This window comes from Sinocyclocheilus grahami, unplaced genomic scaffold, assembly GCF_001515645.1.
Source record: "Sinocyclocheilus grahami isolate Dianchi unplaced genomic scaffold, SAMN03320097.WGS_v1.1 scaffold1.1, whole genome shotgun sequence".
In the NCBI taxonomy this organism is placed as follows: Eukaryota; Metazoa; Chordata; class Actinopteri; order Cypriniformes; family Cyprinidae; genus Sinocyclocheilus; species Sinocyclocheilus grahami.
Genome location: NW_015505180.1, coordinates 4,745,981 through 4,769,970, shown reverse-complemented (window position 1 = coordinate 4,769,970; position 23,990 = coordinate 4,745,981). Strand labels below are relative to the sequence as shown.

Below are 23,990 nucleotides of genomic sequence, written 5' to 3'. Positions count from 1 at the left end.
CACTCAATACTCATACACACATATACACACACACACACACACATACTCGATACTCATACACATATACACACTCGACACTCATACACACATATACACACACACTCGATACTCATACACACATATACACACACACACACTCAATACTCATACACACACACTCAATACTCATACACACATATACACACACACTCAATACTCATACACACGCACTCAATACTCATACACACATATACACACACACTCAATACTCATACACACGCACTCAATACTCATACACACATATACACACACACTCAATACTCATACACACGCACTCAATACTCATACACACATATACACACACACTCAATACTCATACACACGCACTCAATACTCATACACACATATACACACACACTCAATACTCATACACACGCACTCAATACTCATACACACATATACACACACACTCAATACTCATACACACGCACTCAATACTCATACACACATATACACACACACTCAATACTCATACACACGCACTCAATACTCATACACACATATACACACACACTCAATACTCATACACACGCACTCAATACTCATACACACATATACACACACACTCAATACTCATACACACGCACTCAATACTCATACACACATATACACACACACTCAATACTCATACACACGCACTCAATACTCATACACACATATACACACACACTCAATACTCATACACACGCACTCAATACTCATACACACATATACACACACACTCAATACTCATACACACGCACTCAATACTCATACACACATATACACACACACTCAATACTCATACACACGCACTCAATACTCATACACACATATACACACACACTCAATACTCATACACACGCACTCAATACTCATACACACATATACACACACACTCAATACTCATACACACGCACTCAATACTCATACACACATATACACACACACTCAATACTCATACACACGCACTCAATACTCATACACACATATACACACACACTCAATACTCATACACACGCACTCAATACTCATACACACATATACACACACACTCAATACTCATACACACGCACTCAATACTCATACACACATATACACACACACTCAATACTCATACACACGCACTCAATACTCATACACACATATACACACACACTCAATACTCATACACACGCACTCAATACTCATACACACATATACACACACACTCAATACTCATACACACGCACTCAATACTCATACACACATATACACACACACTCAATACTCATACACACGCACTCAATACTCATACACACATATACACACACACTCAATACTCATACACACGCACTCAATACTCATACACACATATACACACACACTCAATACTCATACACACGCACTCAATACTCATACACACATATACACACACACTCAATACTCATACACACGCACTCAATACTCATACACACATATACACACACACTCAATACTCATACACACGCACTCAATACTCATACACACATATACACACACACTCAATACTCATACACACGCACTCAATACTCATACACACATATACACACACACTCAATACTCATACACACGCACTCAATACTCATACACACATATACACACACACTCAATACTCATACACACGCACTCAATACTCATACACACATATACACACACACTCAATACTCATACACACGCACTCAATACTCATACACACATATACACACACACTCAATACTCATACACACGCACTCAATACTCATACACACATATACACACACACTCAATACTCATACACACGCACTCAATACTCATACACACATATACACACACACTCAATACTCATACACACGCACTCAATACTCATACACACATATACACACACACTCAATACTCATACACACGCACTCAATACTCATACACACATATACACACACACTCAATACTCATACACACGCACTCAATACTCATACACACATATACACACACACTCAATACTCATACACACGCACTCAATACTCATACACACATATACACACACACTCAATACTCATACACACGCACTCAATACTCATACACACATATACACACACACTCAATACTCATACACACGCACTCAATACTCATACACACATATACACACACACTCAATACTCATACACACGCACTCAATACTCATACACACATATACACACACACTCAATACTCATACACACGCACTCAATACTCATACACACATATACACACACACTCAATACTCATACACACGCACTCAATACTCATACACACATATACACACACACTCAATACTCATACACACGCACTCAATACTCATACACACATATACACACACACTCAATACTCATACACACGCACTCAATACTCATACACACATATACACACACACTCAATACTCATACACACGCACTCAATACTCATACACACATATACACACACACTCAATACTCATACACACGCACTCAATACTCATACACACATATACACACACACTCAATACTCATACACACGCACTCAATACTCATACACACATATACACACACACTCAATACTCATACACACGCACTCAATACTCATACACACATATACACACACACTCAATACTCATACACACGCACTCAATACTCATACACACATATACACACACACTCAATACTCATACACACGCACTCAATACTCATACACACATATACACACACACTCAATACTCATACACACGCACTCAATACTCATACACACATATACACACACACTCAATACTCATACACACGCACTCAATACTCATACACACATATACACACACACTCAATACTCATACACACGCACTCAATACTCATACACACATATACACACACACTCAATACTCATACACACGCACTCAATACTCATACACACATATACACACACACTCAATACTCATACACACACACACACACACACACTCATACACTCATATACACACACACACACTCATACACTCATACACACACACACTCATACACTCATATACACACACTCATACACACACACGATACTCATACACACATACACACTCAATACTCATATACACACACACTCATACACATATACACACACTCATACACACATATACACACACACTCATACACACATATACACTCATACACACATATACACACACACACTCATACACTAATACACACAAATGGCATCAGTGATTATTTTCCTCTTCTCCTCAGAAAGATCGTGGCTCATCTGATGTAGTCGATGGTCAGTAAGAACAAATAACTTACCGTTACCAACTACAAAGTCCTTGATGTCTGAATCAAAGTTCACCACATCACCGCAAATGCAATATTTCAGAAGTACAATAATTCCAAGTAAGTATCCTGTCATCTTAATTCGTATCTGAATGAGCAGTTGGATAGGCACAGCACAGGCTATTGTATTTGACGAGATCTTGTCACAGCGATCAACTGCGCTCAGACGCGTATAAGGGTGAACTAGATGGAAGTGAAAGCACGCAGCGCGCGGTGAGGTGAGGGCGGAGGTCTAACAACAACAACAACAACAGAGATATTGTATTTCTAAAACATTTATTAAGTAGTCAAACTATCCAAAAAGTTACTTGAGTGAAAGTAAAAAAAAAAAACGGTTTATTTGTATACCGAATTTAAAATGAAAAAGAGCTGATGTTTTAGAAATTATGACATTAGCCTATGCTCAAGAGGAATGAGACATAAATATGACATAAATATATAGCAGTCTTTTTGATCATAATCACTGTCTGATGGATTGTGTCTAAAAGCATATAGCTGTAATTTAATGTGTATCTCAACTGTTCAAGTTCACTTAAGACAAAACCGACTGCATTTACATTAATAGTCTACAAGACGGGCATTTTGGCATAATTTTTTCCTGTAAGTGTGTAGCAATAACAGAACTTAAGCGAAAGAGCACTCGGCGTTCGCACGCTGACTGAGAGGCGCGTTATTCTGTGAGCTCGCTTTCGGTGTGTGTGAGCAAGACTTAAAAACGCATGCAAATACTGAACATCACTTTCGTGATAATGCATTCAGTCAGTGACATTTCCATCAACTGGACTCGGTTGTAGTGATGGGAAGTTCGGCTTGGCTCCCTTAGAACACTGAATAAAAAATTGCTTTCCAGCACAAACCATTCACAATTGCTAAATTGGGCTAAAATAGAAGGCTCCGACTGAAGATTCGAAGATTCGTATGAAGACTCTTCTCGTTCGCTACAAAGAATCGGCTCGTTCGCAAACGACACAGCACTACTCGGTTGGACTCAGACATATTTTCTGAGTTCGAAAGGCTCCAGTCCGAGTCAAGTCCGAGTAAAAATGCATCCGAAATCTGTACTCGAGACCGGACTCGAGTCCGAGTATGAGTCCGAGTACCCCAACTCTACTCAAATGTAACCCGTTGTAGAATCGCTGCTGTCTCTTTATGTATGAATTATGAATGAATGGAATAGGCCTATTCATGTCAGACAATGCTGATTCAAAAATAACAGTGAAGGTTCTGACTAGGGGTGTCCTGGGATTTTACTAGTGCTATAGGCTGCAAGCTCTGTATAGTGAGATTGGCTTGCAAAAATAATCTGATGTAACTGGTTTTTTTTTTTTTAGCTTCTCCCAAACACCTTTATCTTCAGGTTTTTTGCTTGCCATCACGAGCCCACTCTCCTTCGCGTCAGTTTCGGTTTCTTATAACCATTGTTTTTCTTTGCACTGCCCTTTATTTTGTTTTCTTTTATCACCCTTTCAGAAGGAATAATTCCATTTTGTGAAATTTTGATTGCTGTGTAGGCACTTATAAAGTAGCACACATGAGCTTTGGGTGTAGATGTAGTTTCTCTGTTGAACTAGGGTGATTTTTGCACACGTTTATGTTACTCAAGCTAACATGTAGCAGAATGAAAATGTATCACAGTAATGGCACTATTTTGAAATACAACTGTGCGCAATTGCTACACCTGTGGTATAGACTGTGGTGGTTATGTCCAGCCAGTGTGCATACATAAGAAGTATATATATATTCAGATAGCAAAGTGGCAATAATTATTCTACCTTTATTGAAAATTAGGGATGTGATGATAAATAGTTTAGTATTTATTGTATATATTACAGCTATTTATATATAAAGTATATTTAAATGTAGATCATATTTCTATTATTTAATATTATTTATTATTATGAATATCTTGAGACCTTCATATCAGTTCATTTTAGTAGTAGCCATATTAGTTGTTTTTAATGGTTTACCCATTCATGCCAATAAAATTGGAAGTTTGAATGAAATTCAAATTCAAGGGGTTAGTAATAATCTTTCATAGAACTTCAAAATTAGGCATGTTAAAATGTAAAGACCTGATAAATGTTAGTGTTTATGTGTGTTTGTGCATTTAAATACAGAAAATACAGACCAGATTATAACGGTTATCGTAATGTTTATTTTTATGAAAAAAAAAGACAATCAAAGTTTTCAACAACTAAATAATTGTACTACAGAACTAAACCCCACACATGTGGAACCTTGAATTGACTGTTTGTGCAGTGTATAATAAATGAGTAGATTGCGCCACCTTCTGATCAGCAACAGAATGACTCTGGCAGGAGATGTTTGGTGATCTCTTATGCTGACTTATTGTAGATGTAAACAACATTTTATCATATTTTTTCTTTAAAAAAAGTTTGTATGTTTGCATGTGTCTGAGTTACAATGACTGTTGAATAGTTAGAGAACATAACACAAAACATTGTGTTAATTAAAGCTGAACTATCAGTTAAAAATTAATATATATCAAGTAGAAATAAAATGTAACAACAAAAACAAACAACTACCCACATTTATAATTGCATTATATATATATATATATATATATATATCAGATAGCAAAGTGGCAATAATTATTCTACCTTTATTGAAAATTAGGGATGTGATGATAAATAGTTTAGTATTTATTGTATATATTACAGCTATTTATATATAAAGTATATTTAAATGTAGATCATATTTCTATTATTTAATATTATTTATTATTATGAATATCTTGAGACCTTCATATCAGTTCATTTTAGTAGTAGCCATATTAGTTGTTTTTAATGGTTTACCCATTCATGCCAATAAAATTGGAAGTTTGAATGAAATTCAAATTCAAGGGGTTAGTAATAATCTTTCATAGAACTTCAAAATTAGGCATGTTAAAATGTAAAGACCTGATAAATGTTAGTGTTTATGTGTGTTTGTGCATTTAAATACAGAAAATACAGACCAGATTATAACGGTTATCGTAATGTTTATTTTTATGGAAAAAAAAAGACAATCAAAGTTTTCAACAACTAAATAATTGTACTACAGAACTAAACCAAAGACCTGATAAATGTTAGTGTTTATGTGTGTTTGTGCATTTAAATACAGAAAATACAGACCAGATTATAACGGTTATCGTAATGTTTATTTTTATGAAAAAAAAAGACAATCAAAGTTTTCAACAACTAAATAATTGTACTACAGAACTAAACACCACACATGTGGAACCTTGAATTGACTGTTTGTGCAGTGTATAATAAATGAGTAGATTGCGCCACCTTCTGATCAGCAACAGAATGACTCTGGCAGGAGATGTTTGGTGATCTCTTATGCTGACTTATTGTAGATGTAAACAACATTTTATCATATTTTTTCTTTAAAAAAAGTTTGTATGTTTGCATGTGTCTGAGTTACAATGACTGTTGAATAGTTAGAGAACATAACACAAAACATTGTGTTAATTAAAGCTGAACTATCAGTTAAAAATTAATATATATCAAGTAGAAATAAAATGTAACAACAAAAACAAACAACTACCCACATTTATAATTGCATAATATATATATATATATATATATATATATATATATATATATATATATATATAAATGGAACTCTCTAGACCTTGGAATAGGAAATCATAGTCTTTTTTTCTGTAGTATGCTGAGAATCATTTATGTTTTCATTTTTCCTTCATTTGTGGCCAGTTATATTCTGTGGACTGAGGCAGAACAGATACTTTGTACTACTCATCCCAAGAACATAATTCCCAACCGTGATCTGAAATGACAATGAAAAAATATTCTTTTCATCTTAATGTAAATCTTACTTTACAAAGTTAAATAAGATTTACATTAAACTTAACACAGCAGCGTTATCAAGTCAAATGATGAACTTCCATATAATCCATAGAATTACCAAAGAATTGAAAATATCAAAAACATACAGTGAGTGAGTCCACTGCTGGGAAGGCTCCTTTAATTTTACAGATGACGGCATTGGACTCAATCTTCTCCAAAACACACAGATACTGCCAATCTCCCTGTAGACCCGTCACAGTCACCTCACTCATACTCAAATTCAACATATCTGCCTTTTTCTGAGAAAAAGAGAATAATTAGTCCTATCAATGCACAGTTGGCAGCTCAAATTCTAAGGGCAGATCTTGCTCTTCTGAAGAAGTTTTTTTTTTTTTACCTGAATGTTCACCTGTAGATCATTGGCCACCTTTAAGGTGGTAAATTCAGTGAATTCCGGATCAGACTTGTAGGAAAAATAATCCACACAGTCCACAGCAGAGTTCTGAACATTTAACAACAATCTAAACAGACCACTGCGATCATAAGGATGGGAGTGAAACCACACATCCTGAGAAACAGAGAGAATGGAATTATGACTCTAATACATGTGAAGCTTTAAATAAAAATATGAAAGGCATAATGACATGAGGAATCAATTTTTTATACACTATGTATAAAGTGGTTAAAACTAGATACACTATGTAGTGGTTAAAAAAATGTAACTGCATGCTTTGGTTGTGCTTAGACTCTGCTCCTCTACACGGATGAATAAATAAATAACATTTTCTTTTCTTTTTTTGCAACTGGTGATTCATTGGAGGTTTGAGGTTTGGAATCATCCATGGTAATTTTTTTCTTGCTCGATGTGACAACAAAATTTCAGCTTCACACTATTCACAGCCAGAGCTACTTTTCTCTGTATACAGAAGAAGTACATGATGTGATGTGACACCTATGGATAAATAGAGTATATGTATGCAGTTTCCTGCAAAATCCATCCTGACAGCTCAAAAATAATATATATATATATATATTTTTAATCATTACAGTCGGAGGTGATAGTCTTGTGGACAGCGCTCCAAAATGTAGTGGGGCTGTAATTTAGGCAACACACCAGAGTCCCGACTTGCGGACCTTTCCCAATCCCGCCTCACTCTCTTTGCTCCCTGATTCCTGTCAGTCTATACCAGGGGTGGCGAACGTCTGTCCTGGAGAGCCGCAGCCCTGCAGAGTTTTGCTTCAACACTAATCAAACACCTGAACAAGCTCATCAAGGCCTGAAGGGTTATTAGGAAGCTACAGGCAGGTGAGTTTTAATTAGGGTTGGAGCTGTACTCTGCAGGGCTGCGGCTCTCCAGGACCGGAGTTCGCCACCGCTGGTCTATACTGTCCTATCGCAAAAATGCCAAAAATACATTTGTAAGGTTTTAGGTTTATTAAAGTGTATTTGGGTAAAAACATAGTTTGGGATATGGATTTTTCTTTCACTCATTAATAACTTTGTTATTTTTTATTTTAAAAAGGCTCCTGCCAGCTCAGGTCACTGAATTAATGATATTTGCGTCGTCTACTAACATTATAAGTGAACCTCAGTGGACATAGTAGAATACCTCATGCACTACATGTGTGAATATGGGCTTTTTGAAGACTCGCTTACTGTAAGTTATAAATAGCTGATATTTGTGTCAGATACAGCAGGAGTAATAAACACATCTTACCCCCGAGCTTGTGCTGTATTGTGTTTTTAGCACTTTATTAGAGGGAAGTACAGTAACTGACTCCACTAATTCCATATCGCTGCCCTGAATATGAATCTTCCTTCCACCACTAAATGAAGAGATTGAAATCAATTTAAGCCATTAATACATGATACTTAAGCAATATTAAAGTACAGTATTAAATCTTTAATTCCAACCACTCACTTTTGTGCATCTGAGTTCCACATACACAAACACACCGACACACAACACAACATTTCCGCAACCAATGAAAGTGAAAACTGTGACACATATTAAGAATGGTCTGGCTGTCAGGAAGCAGTTTGCTCCTACTAAATTTTAACGAAGACTATAGGTCAGCCCTATAATGGACTTGCCATCTATCTGTTTTTCATCTGTTCTAATGTTATCTCTGCAGATCACTACTTTGCAAATCTTATTTTTTCAAAATAAACAACATTCTTGCAAATTTCATGATTAAAATGGTCTGTGTGGCATACGATTTACTGCCATGAGCATGAAAGTTAGTCTGAAATGGTCTGACCTGCTCCAGCTGAGTGTGGGCTGTATTCCAGTGCAGCTGGGCTGAGAACTGTAAGTGATGATGCTGTTACCATGACAACGGTCGTCAGGAGTAACAACACACACTTTCACTGTTCCTTTAGTTTCACTGGGAGGAATGTGGAACCTTAGAGTGTCACTGGAGCGATCAAACACTGGAGATCTGAAGGTAAAGATATACAGTATGATTTATCTGAATCTACACACATTCATATATACCACTAAACAAACACACAGAGTCTCACTCTTTAGGAATGCAGTCCAGATACCCTTGAATACGGATTTTAGTGACAGATTCCAGGTTCCTTCCTCTTAGTAAAACATTGTTTCTGCCATGGAAAGAAACCTTGTTCGGCTCCAGAGACAGAATCTCCGGCTTCTACAAAGCACACAAAAAAATTGAGTAAAGAAAGGCCATAAAGCAGAACAAAATTCATTTCAACTCCATATGACCACAGTATTTTTAATGAACAATAGAAGTTAAAAGTAACTTAATAATAATAATAATAATAACATGTAATTATAAATTTACATTAATAAAAAATATATATGTAATTACTAATTAATAATATACTGTATTATACCATCTGGTCAGAAAAACTACAGGAGCAGTTTGAGAAAACTGCAGGCGGATCAGACCCGTCACACAGGTTTACACTTCCTTTAGTGAAGGTACATGAGAAGGCAGGATTTCCTGTGCTCTCTAGGCTCAATGCAAGATTTAGAGTAATCTGTGTAGAAGAGGGCAATGGTTAGTAAAGAGTAGTCTTGTAAATATTTTAAATTATAATTAAGAAAATACTTTTTTAATACGATATTGATGTCTACCTTTCTAGAAGAATTCTCTGCCATCTGAAAAGAAAACAGCCGCGTCTGAAGAGAGTTTTTTGGGATGGACACCCATGAAGTATTCGAGCACTCATCTTGAGTAGAACATCTAGATAAAGACAGCATCAACCAATATATCACTACAGAACTGTTTGCACACTGCTCATCTTGTCTATATAGAAGATAAGAAGTTAACATGCTGTTCTACAACTAGGCATATTTAGTGTAGATGCAGCCTATAGAGCATATACCATGTGTGATGTGTGAAATATCACAGGGTGATAAAGACAGACAGGCAGACTCTAATAGAGACAGATGGACCTTTGTGTGTTCACACACCAGCCGCAGAGAGGATCCAAAGCAGTTGTGCAGTCTTTCAGAGTGCTGTATTTAGCACACGAAACCACAGACACTCTTCTTAACTGCAGTACATAAGAAACATGAGCACTATTTTAGAGTCATTCTATAAAGCCAGCTTTTTCTTTTTGTTAAGAGGTTTTTAATATTAATTTCAGCTATATTTTAAGCATTCTTTCCAAAAAAAAGACTAATGTCTAAATGATCTAATTGTACTGCACCATCTAGAAAAAATAATGTTGTTTTTTATGAAGAGCCAACAATAATAAATATACAAAAAGAAGAAAAAAATATTATATTAATGGACAACATGTATAGCAGACAGCTATATTCATTCTAATATTTATTTATGTTCTGTTACCAGAGGCATAGCCATAATTTCATAAGTGAGGGGGACATAATTTCAACTGTAATACAAGTTTTTCTATTATTCTATTCTATTCTTTACTTTTCTACAGTCAATGGTTTAGGAAAGAAATAAAAATGTCACTCAAACCACACTATTACAAAAAAGACTATGTATTTGAAATCTAAACTTTGATAAAAGTAGTCTTTGATCATTTCTAAACATATATCCAAATGAAAAACCTAAAAATAGCACGGGATTAAACACCCCTGTAAGTATATAAATAGGGCTTATCAGGCATATAGTGGTTAAACCATGGTATCAAATTTGATTTGACTTATTTATATTCCCCAGATAGCCAGGATCGAATTAACACATTACTGTATATTATAAGGAGCTTTAAATCCTAGATTTATACATACACATTTGTCCGTGAAAACCTCTACGTGAACAAAATTGTCCCATGAAACATGTGGGGGAAGACTTTATCTGTGCAGGGGACACATCGCCCACATCCCTGGCACATTCTACACCCATGGCTAAATTATTTAAACCTCACCTGTTTCCTCAGAGCGATGAAAATATGTTTGAAATCTACTGGATCAAAGTGCATTCTGGGAAACACTGCTCGTTCACCATCAGATTTCAGCAGCACTGTTGGACATCCTGGAGTGAATTTCTCATCCAACACAAGCTAGAAAAACAGAACAGAAATACAAATCATGAATTATTATGACTGTAGTAGTTCAAATACACTGAACAGCTTAGAGCTATATGTGTAAATGGAAATGGTGCAGGTATTAGAAATGAAAACCCATTGAGAATTGTGAAAATAAATGCACGTGTATGAGATAGAATTGAAGGAGACCTTTATGAGTTGACCATCACTGGTTCCTATGAACAGCACAATCCAGGATCCACTTCTAACTGCTGCCACTGCTGACATTGAGCTGTGCTTGAACACGCTAGAAAAACAGAACAGAAATACAAATCATGAATTATTATGACTGTAGTAGTTCAAATACACTGAACAGCTTAGAGCTATATGTGTAAATGGAAATGGTGCAGGTATTAGAAATGAAAACCCATTGAGAATTGTGAAAATAAATGCACGTGTATGAGATAGAATTGAAGGAGACCTTTATGAGTTGACCATCACTGGTTCCTATGAACAGCACAATCCAGGATCCACTTCTAACTGCTGCCACTGCTGACATTGAGCTGTGCTTGAACACCACAGAGAGCGGCTGAAGTTCAGTATCACTCTGAAACACAAACAAATGAAACTTTACATTGACAGTTTTTATTCAAAGAGTGAACAAAACAATAGGCTATACGTTTATCTTGCAACATTCTATTACAAATCTTATCCATGGCTCAGCAAGGTGAAATTCTGTTCTACTAAAAAAAAGCATAGGAATGCAATTTCCAACCTTTGAACCACATGGTTTTTCACCATAAGCGCAGAAGCCCTTCACTCGGCCTTGAATGCTCCTGATGTCGTACAGAGCCAGCGCGCTGTTCTCCGGATCCTGCTGATTCTGCGCACTGAACACACCTGCCCAAATAACGCTGTTCACTGAGGGAATAACAGTGCAGGCGACGAGCACTGGACGAGCTTTATCACTGCAGCATCGTATCGTTGCAGCCTGTAGGGATTTGATGATGTCTCTCTTTTTTCCTTTAGAGCTGTTCATCCACAGGACGAGCACTTTCCTCTCTGAGCCAGACTTTGCGTTGAGAAATAAGTAGGATTCTGAGGGTGAAACTCTCTGGAATCCGCCAACAAACTCCACATCTCTCACTGTGCTCTGAATGATGGCATCTGATCCTTCTGCTATTTTTGAGAAAATCCCACCATACTGAGACTGTAAAGTGTTCCACAAGGTAACAACAGAATACCTGGTATCTTGAGCTTTTGCATCGTCGTCTTTTTTCCCAACAAAAAGGTACCTACTGCTACCTGTACCGGCTATGAAGGCAACAGATTTCTCATCCTGTCGCGGTCCTGCCAATATATTGCTTTCATAGTAAATGCTGTTTGTAATGTCATTTATATCAAGAACTTCACAATATCCATCTTTTAAAGTCCCGCACGTTATCAGGGTGCTGTTGGCGTCAAAAGGCACCAGAATGTTGACTCTGTTGTGTTCAGTGGCATCAGTGATTATTTTCCTCTTCTCCTCAGAAAGATCGTGGCTCATCTGATGTAGTCGATGGTCAGTAAGAACAAATAACATACCTTTACCAACTACAAAGTCCTTGATGTCTGAATCAAAGTTCACCACATCACCGCAAATGCAATATTTCAAAAGTACAAGTATTCCAAGTAATCTTCTCATCTTGCATATCTGATGAGCAGCTGAAGTGTCGATGAACTGCGCTCAGATGCGTTCACTTGTGAAGTGGATGGAAGTGAAAGCAGCAGCTTCTATGGTTACTGTTGACCTTTGCTCAAAGCATTCTAAAGCTTGTCTGAGTGCATGTAAAAAAAAAAAAACAGCGTCCTCTTAATTGTTTTGCATTCACACACATATTTAAAAGCAAGCCTAAACGTTCTAAATTAACCAATAAAGTCAAGATAGAGATGTAATAACGTTGTAAAGCAACCATTAAATACAATGTTTGTGTTTTAACACAATTTTCCCAGTGCCCTAAATATGTAGGCTAATGCCCTAATATGTTTGTTTTACTTGAAAATGTTATGTTAGAATTCGAATGAAAAGTTCAGTATGTATGTATATGTCTGTTTGTGGGCTACGACTGTGTGAATGTGTGAAGAGGGGCACTTCTCTTTAGGTTGTGGATGTCTTGTGCACATGAGTGTCCTATGGAGGAGGGGCCAGTGGCTGCATATGAACAGTGTACACTTTGTAGAGGAAGTGGCAGTCTCAAAATCAATCAATTTTAAAACAAAGTTAGTTAAAAGTTAACATTTTTAACTTTTTGCGTATACAAATGCAAATAACTTCTTTGAATGATGCATCAAACACCATTGCACAATCTAACCACAAGCTCTTACAATGCTAACCACAAAAACAAACAACAGGAACTCTTTTAAATGTCCAACATTACTGAACATTAAACACTAACAGGTTTTTTCCTTTACTTAAAACACACACAACACTTAATTTCAACATTTACTCTTCCAATTCAGTCTTATATGCAAATCATACTGGAAACTAAAAATTCACTCATGCAGTTTCAGTTAATGCAACAAAAATGATTCATGTAGTCCCAACACAAATGGATTTAGTGAACTTCAATTTTACATTTTAAATGGACTGAACACGATAAAGTTGTGATAAAATGCAACTGTGTGGCTTTAGCTCATTTGAATTTATTAATCTGAACAACCAGAATTTCATTCAGTGCATTTTCCAGTCTTTCATATGCTTCCATGAAAAATAATAGTCAAGGCTGTGGAAAAAACCTGCACTCATAATCGCCAGCATTACTGTTGCTCTGGCCTTCAGTTGCTGATGTCAAATATGGTGTGCATAAAGGGACATCTTGCATTGTGTTTATCATCGAGTGCGTTGTTCCATTGACTTGTCAAGAAAAGCAGTTGTGTTGATTGAAACAACTCTTAATTAAAGAACAAGTGATTACATGCATTTGTTACAAGAGTGACAAGACAAAAGGTTTCAGTAAAACTCACAACAATATTTTTTTCTTTTTGTGTACAGTGCATACAAAGAATACCAGGACATATTGTTTAATTAAACTGTTACAGTAATATTACTAGCTAAATTAATTGTCATAAAAGTCATAAACAATTTTTTTTACCTTAAAATGTCTAAAGCATATCTTTTACTTAAATTTTAGATACAATATTATCAAAACTACTGTTTTATAAATAAAAGCCTTTAAAAGATTTTATATAAATGTAAATATTTATATTCATAAATAGCAGTTAACTCTGGTCATCGATTAGTGTAGTAGGCTATTAATGGGGATTTTCAGTGTCTCCTTCTGTAGTTTATATAGGCTAGGTCTATAATTACACCTGTAGATGGCAACAAGAGACTATCTTTTGTATATTGATGCTCCAATGTCAACAGCAATGATATACATATTATCAAATAATGTAATTAAATTATGATACTAATTCACTGAAGCTTATGATTATACAGAAAATAGAAATAAATAGAGCAAAACTCATGGCAAATTATATCTAAATGGCAATAAATTCTATTTGAATCTATCCTGTTCTTTTCTAAATATGAATCTGTTTATGTGCCACAAGGGTGCAGCAGTAGGCTAACTAAAAAACTGCAGAACTTCACAAAACTAAACTATTCAATACAAAGTCTGCTGTCAATACAGTTAATTCAAGAGAGTACAGGCTTGTTCCTTGCTCGATGTTTCTTCTGTGTTTGATCATGAAATGTGTTTGAACATGAAACTGTATAACTTGAATGTCGCAATCAGGGCTACAGATTTGTTGGTGTGTTGCGCGGAAGTCATCGGCATCCTCAGAGCCGCTGCTTTCCCTTCCATCCACTTCACGAGCGGACGCGTCTGAGAGCAGTTGATCTCTGTGACAAGATCTCTGAACTTCAGCTGCTCATCAGATATGCAAGATGAGAAGATTACTTGGAATACTTGTACTTTTGAAATATTGCATTTGCGGTGATGTGGTGAACTTTGATTCAGACATCAAGGACTTTGTAGTTGGTAAAGGTAAGTTATTTGTTCTTACTGACCATCGACTACATCAGATGAGCCACGATCTTTCTGAGGAGAAGAGGAAAATAATCACTGATGCCACTGAACACAACAGAGTCAACATTCTGGTGCCTTTTGACGCCAACAGCACCCTGATAACGTGCGGGACTTTAAAAGATGGATATTGTGAAGTTCTTGATATAAATGACATTACAAACAGCATTTACTATGAAAGCAATATATTGGCAGGACCGCGACAGGATGAGAAATCTGTTGCCTTCATAGCCGGTACAGGTAGCAGTAGGTACCTTTTGGTTGGGAAAAAATACGACGATGCAAATGCTCAAGCTACCAGGTTTTCTGTTGTTACCTTGTGGAACACTTTACAGTCTCAAGCAGGTGGGATTTTCTCAAAAATAGCAGAAGGATCAGATGCCATCATTCAGAGCACAGTGAGAGATGTGGAGTTTGTTGGCGGATTCCAGAGAGTTTCGCCCTCAGAATCCTACTTATTTCTCAACGCAAAGTCTGGCTCAGAGAGGAAAGTGCTCGTCCTGTGGATGAACAGCTCTAAAGGAAAAAAGAGAGACATCATCAAATCCCTACAGGCTGCAACGATACGATGCTGCAGTGATAAAGCTCGTCCAGTGCTCGTCGCCTGCACTGTTATTCCCTCAGTGAACAGCGTTATTTGGGCAGGTGTGTTCAGTGCGCAGAATCAGCAGGATCCGGAGAACAGCGCGCTGGCTCTGTACGACATCAGCAGCATTCAAGGCCGAGTGAAGGGCTTCTGCGCTTCTGGTGAAAACCCATGTGGTTCTGAGGTTGGAATTTGCATTCATGTGTTTAATATACACGCCTTTTAAGATAAGAACAACATTTTACTATATAAAGATAAAATAACCTGAATCTGTTGCATGATTAAATGTAATTGAACTAAAGTCATATAAAGTTTCAGTTTGTTGTTTGTGTTTCAGAGTGATACTGAACTTCAGCCGCTCTCTGTGGTGTTCAAGCACAGCTCAATGTCAGCAGTGGCAGCAGTTAGAAGTGGATCCTGGATTGTGCTGTTCATAGGAACCAGTGATGGTCAACTCATAAAGGTCTCCTTCAATTCTCATACACCCATGCTTTTATTTTCACTATTCTCAATTTTTTTATTTTTACGTATCTGTCCACCATTTCCATTTACACTAAGCTGTTGCCTAATTCTGCATTTGAATTACTACAGTCATAATTCATGATTTGTATTTCTGTTTGTTTTTCTAGCTTGTGCTGGATGAGAAATTCACTCCAGGATGTCCAATAGTGCTATTTAAATCTGATGATGAACGAGCAGTGCTTCCCAGAATGCACTTTGATCCAGTAGATTTCAAACATATCTACATCGCTCTGAGGAAACAGGTGAAGTTTGCAAATGTCCAGTTAACAAACAATAAAAACATTATACACTCTAAAAAATGCTGGATTAAATACAACCCAGTGCTGGGTTAAATAGGGACAAACCCAGCAATTGGGCTGTTTTGACCCAGCGGTTGGGTTAAATGTTTAACCCAACCTTCTGGGTAGTAACCCAGCACTGGGTTGTATTTAACCCAGCATTTTTTAGTTCAAAGAAGTTATTTGCATTTGTATACGCAAAAAGTTAAAAATGTTAACTTTTAACTAACTTTGTTTTAAAATTGATTGATTTTGAGACTGCCACTTCCTCTACAAAGTGTACACTGTTCATATGCAGCCACTGGCCCCTCCTCCATAGGACACTCATGTGCACAAGACATCCACAACCTAAAGAGAAGTGCCCCTCTTCACACATTCACACAGTCGTAGCCCACAAACAGACATATACATACATACTGAACTTTTCATTCGAATTCTAACATAACATTTTCAAGTAAAACAAACATATTAGGGCATTAGCCTACATATTTAGGGCACTGGGAAAATTGTGTTAAAACACAAACATTGTATTTAATGGTTGCTTTACAACGTTATTACATCTCTATCTTGACTTTATTGGTTAATTTAGAACGTTTAGGCTTGCTTTTAAATATGTGTGTGAATGCAAAACAATTAAGAGGACGCTGTTTTTTTTTTTTTTACATGCACTCAGACAAGCTTTAGAATGCTTTGAGCAAAGGTCAACAGTAACCATAGAAGCTGCTGCTTTCACTTCCATCCACTTCACAAGTGAACGCATCTGAGCGCAGTTCATCGACACTTCAGCTGCTCATCAGATATGCAAGATGAGAAGATTACTTGGAATACTTGTACTTTTGAAATATTGCATTTGCGGTGATGTGGTGAACTTTGATTCAGACATCAAGGACTTTGTAGTTGGTAAAGGTAAGTTATTTGTTCTTACTGACCATCGACTACATCAGATGAGCCACGATCTTTCTGAGGAGAAGAGGAAAATAATCACTGATGCCACTGAACACAACAGAGTCAACATTCTGGTGCCTTTTGACGCCAACAGCACCCTGATAACGTGCGGGACTTTAAAAGATGGATATTGTGAAGTTCTTGATATAAATGACATTACAAACAGCATTTACTATGAAAGCAATATATTGGCAGGACCGCGACAGGATGAGAAATCTGTTGCCTTCATAGCCGGTACAGGTAGCAGTAGGTACCTTTTTGTTGGGAAAAAAGACGACGATGCAAATGCTCAAGCTACCAGGTTTTCTGTTGTTACCTTGTGGAACACTTTACAGTCTCAAGCAGGTGGGATTTTCTCAAAAATAGCAGAAGGATCAGATGCCATCATTCAGAGCACAGTGAGAGATGTGGAGTTTGTTGGCGGATTCCAGAGAGTTTCGCCCTCAGAATCCTACTTATTTCTCAACGTAAAGACTGGCTCAGAGAGGAAAGTGCTCGTCCTGTGGATGAACAGCTCTAAAGGAAAAAAGAGAGACATCATCAAATCCCTACAGGCTGCAACGATACGATGCTGCAGTGATAAAGCTCGTCCAGTGCTCGTCGCCTGCACTGTTATTCCCTCAGTGAACAGCGTTATTTGGGCAGGTGTGTTCAGTGCGCAGAATCAGCAGGATCCGGAGAACAGCGCGCTGGCTCTGTACGACATCAGCAGCATTCAAGGCCGAGTGAAGGGCTTCTGCGCTTCTGGTGAAAACCCATGTGGTTCTGAGGTTGGAATTTGCATTCATGTGTCACGCCTTTACGCCTTTTAAGATAAGAACAACATTTTACTATATAAAGATAAAATAACCTGAATCTGTTGCATGATTAAGAACTAAAGTACTAAAGTCATATAAAGTTTCAGTTTCTTCTCTGGGTTTCAGAGTGATACTGAACTTCAGCCGCTCTCTGTGGTGTTCAAGCACAGCTCAATGTCAGCAGTGGCAGCAGTTAGAAGTGGATCCTGGATTGTGCTGTTCATAGGAACCAGTGATGGTCAACTCATAAAGGTCTCCTTCAATTCTCATACACCCATGCTTTTATTTTCACTATTCTCAATTTTTTTATTTTTACGTATCTGTCCACCATTTCCATTTACACTAAGCTGTTGCCTAATTCTGCATTTGAATTACTACAGTCATAATTCATGATTTGTATTTCTGTTTGTTTTTCTAGCTTGTGCTGGATGAGAAATTCACTCCAGGATGTCCAATAGTGCTATTTAAATCTGATGATGAACGAGCAGTGCTTCCCAGAATGCACTTTGATCCAGTAGATTTCAAACATATCTACATCGCTCTGAGGAAACAGGTGAAGTTTGCAAATGTCCAGTTAACAAACAATAAAAACATTATACACTCTAAAAAATGCTGGATTAAATACAACCCAGTGCTGGGTTAAATAGGGACAAACCCAGCAATTGGGCTGTTTTGACCCAGCGGTTGGGTTAAATGTTTAACCCAACCTTCTGGGTAGTAACCCAGCACTGGGTTGTATTTAACCCAGCATTTTTTAGAGTTTATATTGTATATATACTATAGTAGAAACATTTTAGTATTGAATAATAAATAATTCCTGTATATAACATTTTAGTTAACTAAAAATTACTTACTCTTTTCTAAAATGAGTAAGTAAAATGTAATAATGCATTTCAGGAACAATATGAAAAGAATGGTTTGGCCCTATATGCCAAAAAGCTGATCCAAGACATTGTTTTAATCAGTGAATAAAGGCGATTCTCTCATGCCCCACAGTTAGAAACCTCTGAATGAAACTATGCAGTTACTAAATCAGGCAGTATATCTGATGCGTTAGATCGCATTGTCATACAGTCTCTTTCTGCTCATGTTGTTCATGTAGTTAAGAAGAGAGTCCGTTGTTCAGTGTGCTAAATACAGCACTCTGATAGACTGCAGAGCTGCTCTGGATCCTCTCTGCGGCTGGTGTGTGAACACACACAGGTCAGTCTGTCTTTATCATATGTGATTTTTCACATCACACATGAGATCTGCATCTACACTAAATATGCCTAATTGTAGAACAGCATGTTAACTTCTTATCTTCTATATAGACAAGATGAGCAGTGTGCAAACAGTTCTGTAGTGATATATTGGTTGATGCTGTCTTTATCTAGATGTTCTACTCAAGATGAGTGCTCGAATACTTCATGGGTGTCCATCCCAAAAAACTCTCTCCAGACGCGGCTGTTTTCTTTTCAGATGGCAGAGAATTCTTCTAGAAAGGTAGACATTGGCTAGAATTATTTACTTATCATCATTTAGTTAATATTTAGAAGATTGCTTTTACCAGCCATTGCCCTCTTCTACACAGATTACTCTACATCTTTCCTTGAGTCTGGAGAGCACAGGAAATCCTGCCTTCTCATGTACTTTCACTAAAGGAAGTGTAAACCTGTGTAATGGGTCTGATCCGCCTGCAGTTTTCCCAAATTGCTCCTGTAGTTTTTCTGACCAGCTACAATATACTGGAGGTTGGTTCTCCTTCAGTGAAGTTTTTATGTGCTATATTATTGTTTATGATCATAAACGTTTTTGATGATCTGTTCAGGTTTAAGAGTCTCTGCTACTGTTACTATTGAAGATCAGAAGATCACAGAGATGCTGACACTGACAAACTGCTCCACTATCACTGAAAATTCACCAAATGTTTCTTATACACGGTGAGAAAATGTCTATGAGAGTCAATGAGAGTTTTGAAAGACTATTTTGAACTCCTATTTTTAAATGATTAAAAAAACATTAATTAAATGCAGGTGTGTGCAGTGTGTCTCAGCTGGGTGTCACTGGCCCTCTTCCTCCAAACGTTGTGAATGGACAGATGGAAGTGGGCTGCAGTTACACATACAGGTGAGACAATCCAGTGCTTCAGTATTGGGAAAAAACCCTTAAAGGGGTGGTTCACTGTTTTTTTTCTAGACTTGATTGTGTTTATGGGGTGCAGTCTAACATGTGTTAATGCTTCATTTAAAAAAAAAAAACGCATTATTTTTCACATAATTTACCTTTATTCCACACCGCTCTGTCCCTTCTCTGAGAAACGGGCTGATCTTTTCCTGTTTTTATGAAGCCCCGCCCTCAGAAATAGGCGATGGGCTCTGATTGGTTAGCTAAGCCAGTGTGTTGTGATTGCTAAAGCGCCTCTAGTGCGGCTAAACGTCCCGTCCTTCACCTCAGCGGCATGTGCTCCGGTTGTATTGTAAACAATGGCGTCATTAATATTGCTTGTCATTTTGAGCCTGATTGAGAAGCAGAGGATATTACTGAAGAGGATCATGCAGAACCTGTGCAAGCACGGCTTTTAATGGTTGGCCTATGTTTTTTGTTTGTTGTTGTTTCATACGTTTAGATACGCTGTTATGTGTAAATGCTACTGCTTATGTTAGCTTTCATTATACGGTTTTATCCTGTTTAAAGCTTTAATACACTACGGCAACTGCACGCGCGTCCATGTATAACGCTTCTCATAGCTATGTGAAAATAAGTGTATAATTGGAACAGTTCATTGTTGAAGCTGAGCTGAATGAGAGAGAGAGAGAGAGAGAGATGCAGAGCGTGTGCAGAGCAGGGAGACGTGAGGAACAGTATTAAGAACTGCTGCTTTAGAACATTGATTTTGAAACTTGTGAATCCATTAGAATCATTAGAAGACAGAATCGCGATTCATATATGAATAGATTTTTACGTGCACCCCTAGTTTTCTCTTCCTCTTCTCTAAAGCAGCGCAGCATGGCCTCGCCCCCTTTGCTGCCTTTTCCCGAGGGCGGAGTTTATCTGGGACAAACCCGGGAAGTAACTTGTTGTAGTCCCTACCAGCCATTTTTTTAGGCATTAAACCGCCAGCATTTTAAAAGACGATATCTCCGTTTGCATTGAACTTTCAGCTTCGTAACTTTGCAGATATTGTTTATGCTCAAACAGCAACATTACACACTAACTAACGTTAAAAAAGTGAAACCGCAATCAACCACTCCTTTAATAAATTCATATTAATTCATTGTTGATAACTGAACTATCATTGTGTTGACTGAATGAACTCAGGAAGTATATGAGCTGCTCTTTCTTTACTTTTTAGGATGCATGTAAATATCTACTGTCTGAGATGGTCTACAATGTAAGTGTCATACTGATTATGTGTCCAACTTCACAGGATAGGGATGTGGTTTTTTCAGTATGTTCCTATTTCAAATGAATATGACTTTACAAGAGACTGAGGATTTAGTTTCCCCATTTGAGAAACAATTTGTCACAATTATATTTATTTTTAAATTATATATGATACATTATATATTCATATTTACAATATATTTTATCAATGTGTATTTATAATACTATTACTACTATTAATACTCATATTGATAAATTATATAATTAAGTATAACTTATTATATAGTCAGTTATTAAATTCATTTTAACTTCTGTTATTTTGTTTATATTCAGTTGTTGTTTTTTTGTAACTGAGTGCAACCTTTGTTGTTTTGTAGAAGCCGGAGATTCTGTCTCTGGAGCCGAACAAAGTTTCTTTCCATGGCAGAAACAATGTTTTACTAAGAGGAAGGAACCTGGAATCTGTCACTAAAATCCGTATTCAAGGGTATCTGGACTGCATTCCTAAAGAGTGAGACTCTGTGTGTTTGTTTAGTGGTATATATGAATGTGTGTAGATTCAGATAAATCATACTGTATATCTTTACCTTCAGATCTCCAGTGTTTGATCGCTCCAGTGACACTCTAAGGTTCCACATTCCTCCCAGTGAAACTAAAGGAACAGTGAAAGTGTGTGTTGTTACTCCTGACGACCGTTGTCATGGTAACAGCATCATCACTTACAGTTCTCAGCCCAGCTGCACTGGAATACAGCCCACGGTCAGCTGGAGCAGGTCAGACCACTGTCTGATCAACTTCCACATCCCATCAGCACCTCAAGATGACAACTGCACATTATAATTAGTGAATCTAATGTCATACAGAACAATTTAGTCATTAAATTAGCAAGAATGCTGTTAATGTGGAAAAATAATATTTGCAAAGTAATGATCTGATGAGATACTTTTAGAGCAGATTTTTTAAATATATGCGAGACAGCAAGAATTAAAGCAGTAATGAGAGTCATTAGGTCATTTCCTGCATGTTTTATCGTGTTTCTGAGATCTGCAGTTTACTAACTCACATGTGTCCTTAAGGCCCGTTCACACCAAGAACGATAACTATGAAGATAACTATATTAGCGTCCACACCAGCGGACAATAACGTCTGTTAATTCTAAGCGCACGCTCCTCTGCCGCCTTAAATTCTTGAGCTCATTACAGCAGGATTGATTCTGATTGGGTGTCAATGTTTTTATCGTTCAGCTGAAAAAAAATAATTCAGAAATTATTTTCTGTTCCTTTATCATTATAGCTGTGGTGTGGACACTGCTATTCTGTAATTTTTAGAACTACACTGAACAAAATTATAAACGCAACACTTTTGTTTTTGCCCCCATTTTTCATGAGTGGAACTCAAAGATCTAAGACTTTTTCTGTGAACACAAAAGGCCTATTTCTCTCAAATATTGTTCACAAATCTGTCTAAATCTGTTAGTGAGCACTTTTCCTTTGCCGAGATAATCCATCCACCTCACAGGTGTGGCATATCAAGATGCTGATTAGACAGCATGATTATTGCCTTAGGCTGGCCACAATAAAAGGCCACTCTAAAATGTGCAGTTTTACTGTATTGGGGGGTCCAGGGGGGTCCGAAAACCAGTCAGTATCTGATGTGACCACCATTTGCCTCACGCAGTGCAACACATCTCCTTCGCATAGAGTTGATCAGGTTGTTGACTGTGGCCTGTGGAATGTTGGTCCACTCCTCTTCAATGGCTGTGCGAAGTTGCTGGATATTGGCAGGAACTGGAACACGCTGTCGTATACGCC

At 37.2% G+C, this 23,990-nt stretch overlaps 2 protein-coding genes across 2 annotated transcripts in view; one reads left to right on the top strand and one right to left on the bottom strand.

The window, feature by feature from the left end:
- Positions 1–7,043: 7,043 nt before the first annotated feature.
- Positions 7,044–13,312, bottom strand: LOC107593900 (plexin-C1-like). The gene is made up of 12 exons (XM_016283820.1): positions 12,394–13,312; positions 12,100–12,225; positions 11,515–11,654; positions 10,579–10,674; positions 10,258–10,366; positions 10,014–10,160; positions 9,675–9,808; positions 9,413–9,592; positions 8,869–8,977; positions 7,548–7,718; positions 7,297–7,449; positions 7,044–7,130 (listed from the first exon to the last, which is right to left on the bottom strand). Exons 1-12 carry the CDS (start codon positions 13,300–13,302, stop codon positions 7,044–7,046), a joined length of 2,361 nt encoding a protein of 786 aa, XP_016139306.1. The 5' UTR covers positions 13,303–13,312.
- Positions 13,313–15,482: 2,170 nt separating this feature from the next.
- Positions 15,483–23,990, top strand: part of LOC107589213 (plexin-C1) — a 23,336-nt gene continuing 14,828 nt past the window's right edge. Inside the window, exons 1-11 of the mRNA XM_016277617.1 lie at positions 15,483–16,455; positions 16,609–16,734; positions 16,901–17,035; positions 19,916–20,016; positions 20,190–20,298; positions 20,387–20,546; positions 20,624–20,735; positions 20,829–20,922; positions 22,148–22,186; positions 22,557–22,690; positions 22,773–22,952. Of these exons, the coding sequence (XP_016133103.1) occupies positions 15,547–16,455; positions 16,609–16,734; positions 16,901–17,035; positions 19,916–20,016; positions 20,190–20,298; positions 20,387–20,546; positions 20,624–20,735; positions 20,829–20,922; positions 22,148–22,186; positions 22,557–22,690; positions 22,773–22,952 (2,099 nt within the window). The 5' untranslated portion in view covers positions 15,483–15,546. The remainder of the gene's footprint in view (positions 16,456–16,608; positions 16,735–16,900; positions 17,036–19,915; positions 20,017–20,189; positions 20,299–20,386; positions 20,547–20,623; positions 20,736–20,828; positions 20,923–22,147; positions 22,187–22,556; positions 22,691–22,772; positions 22,953–23,990) is intronic.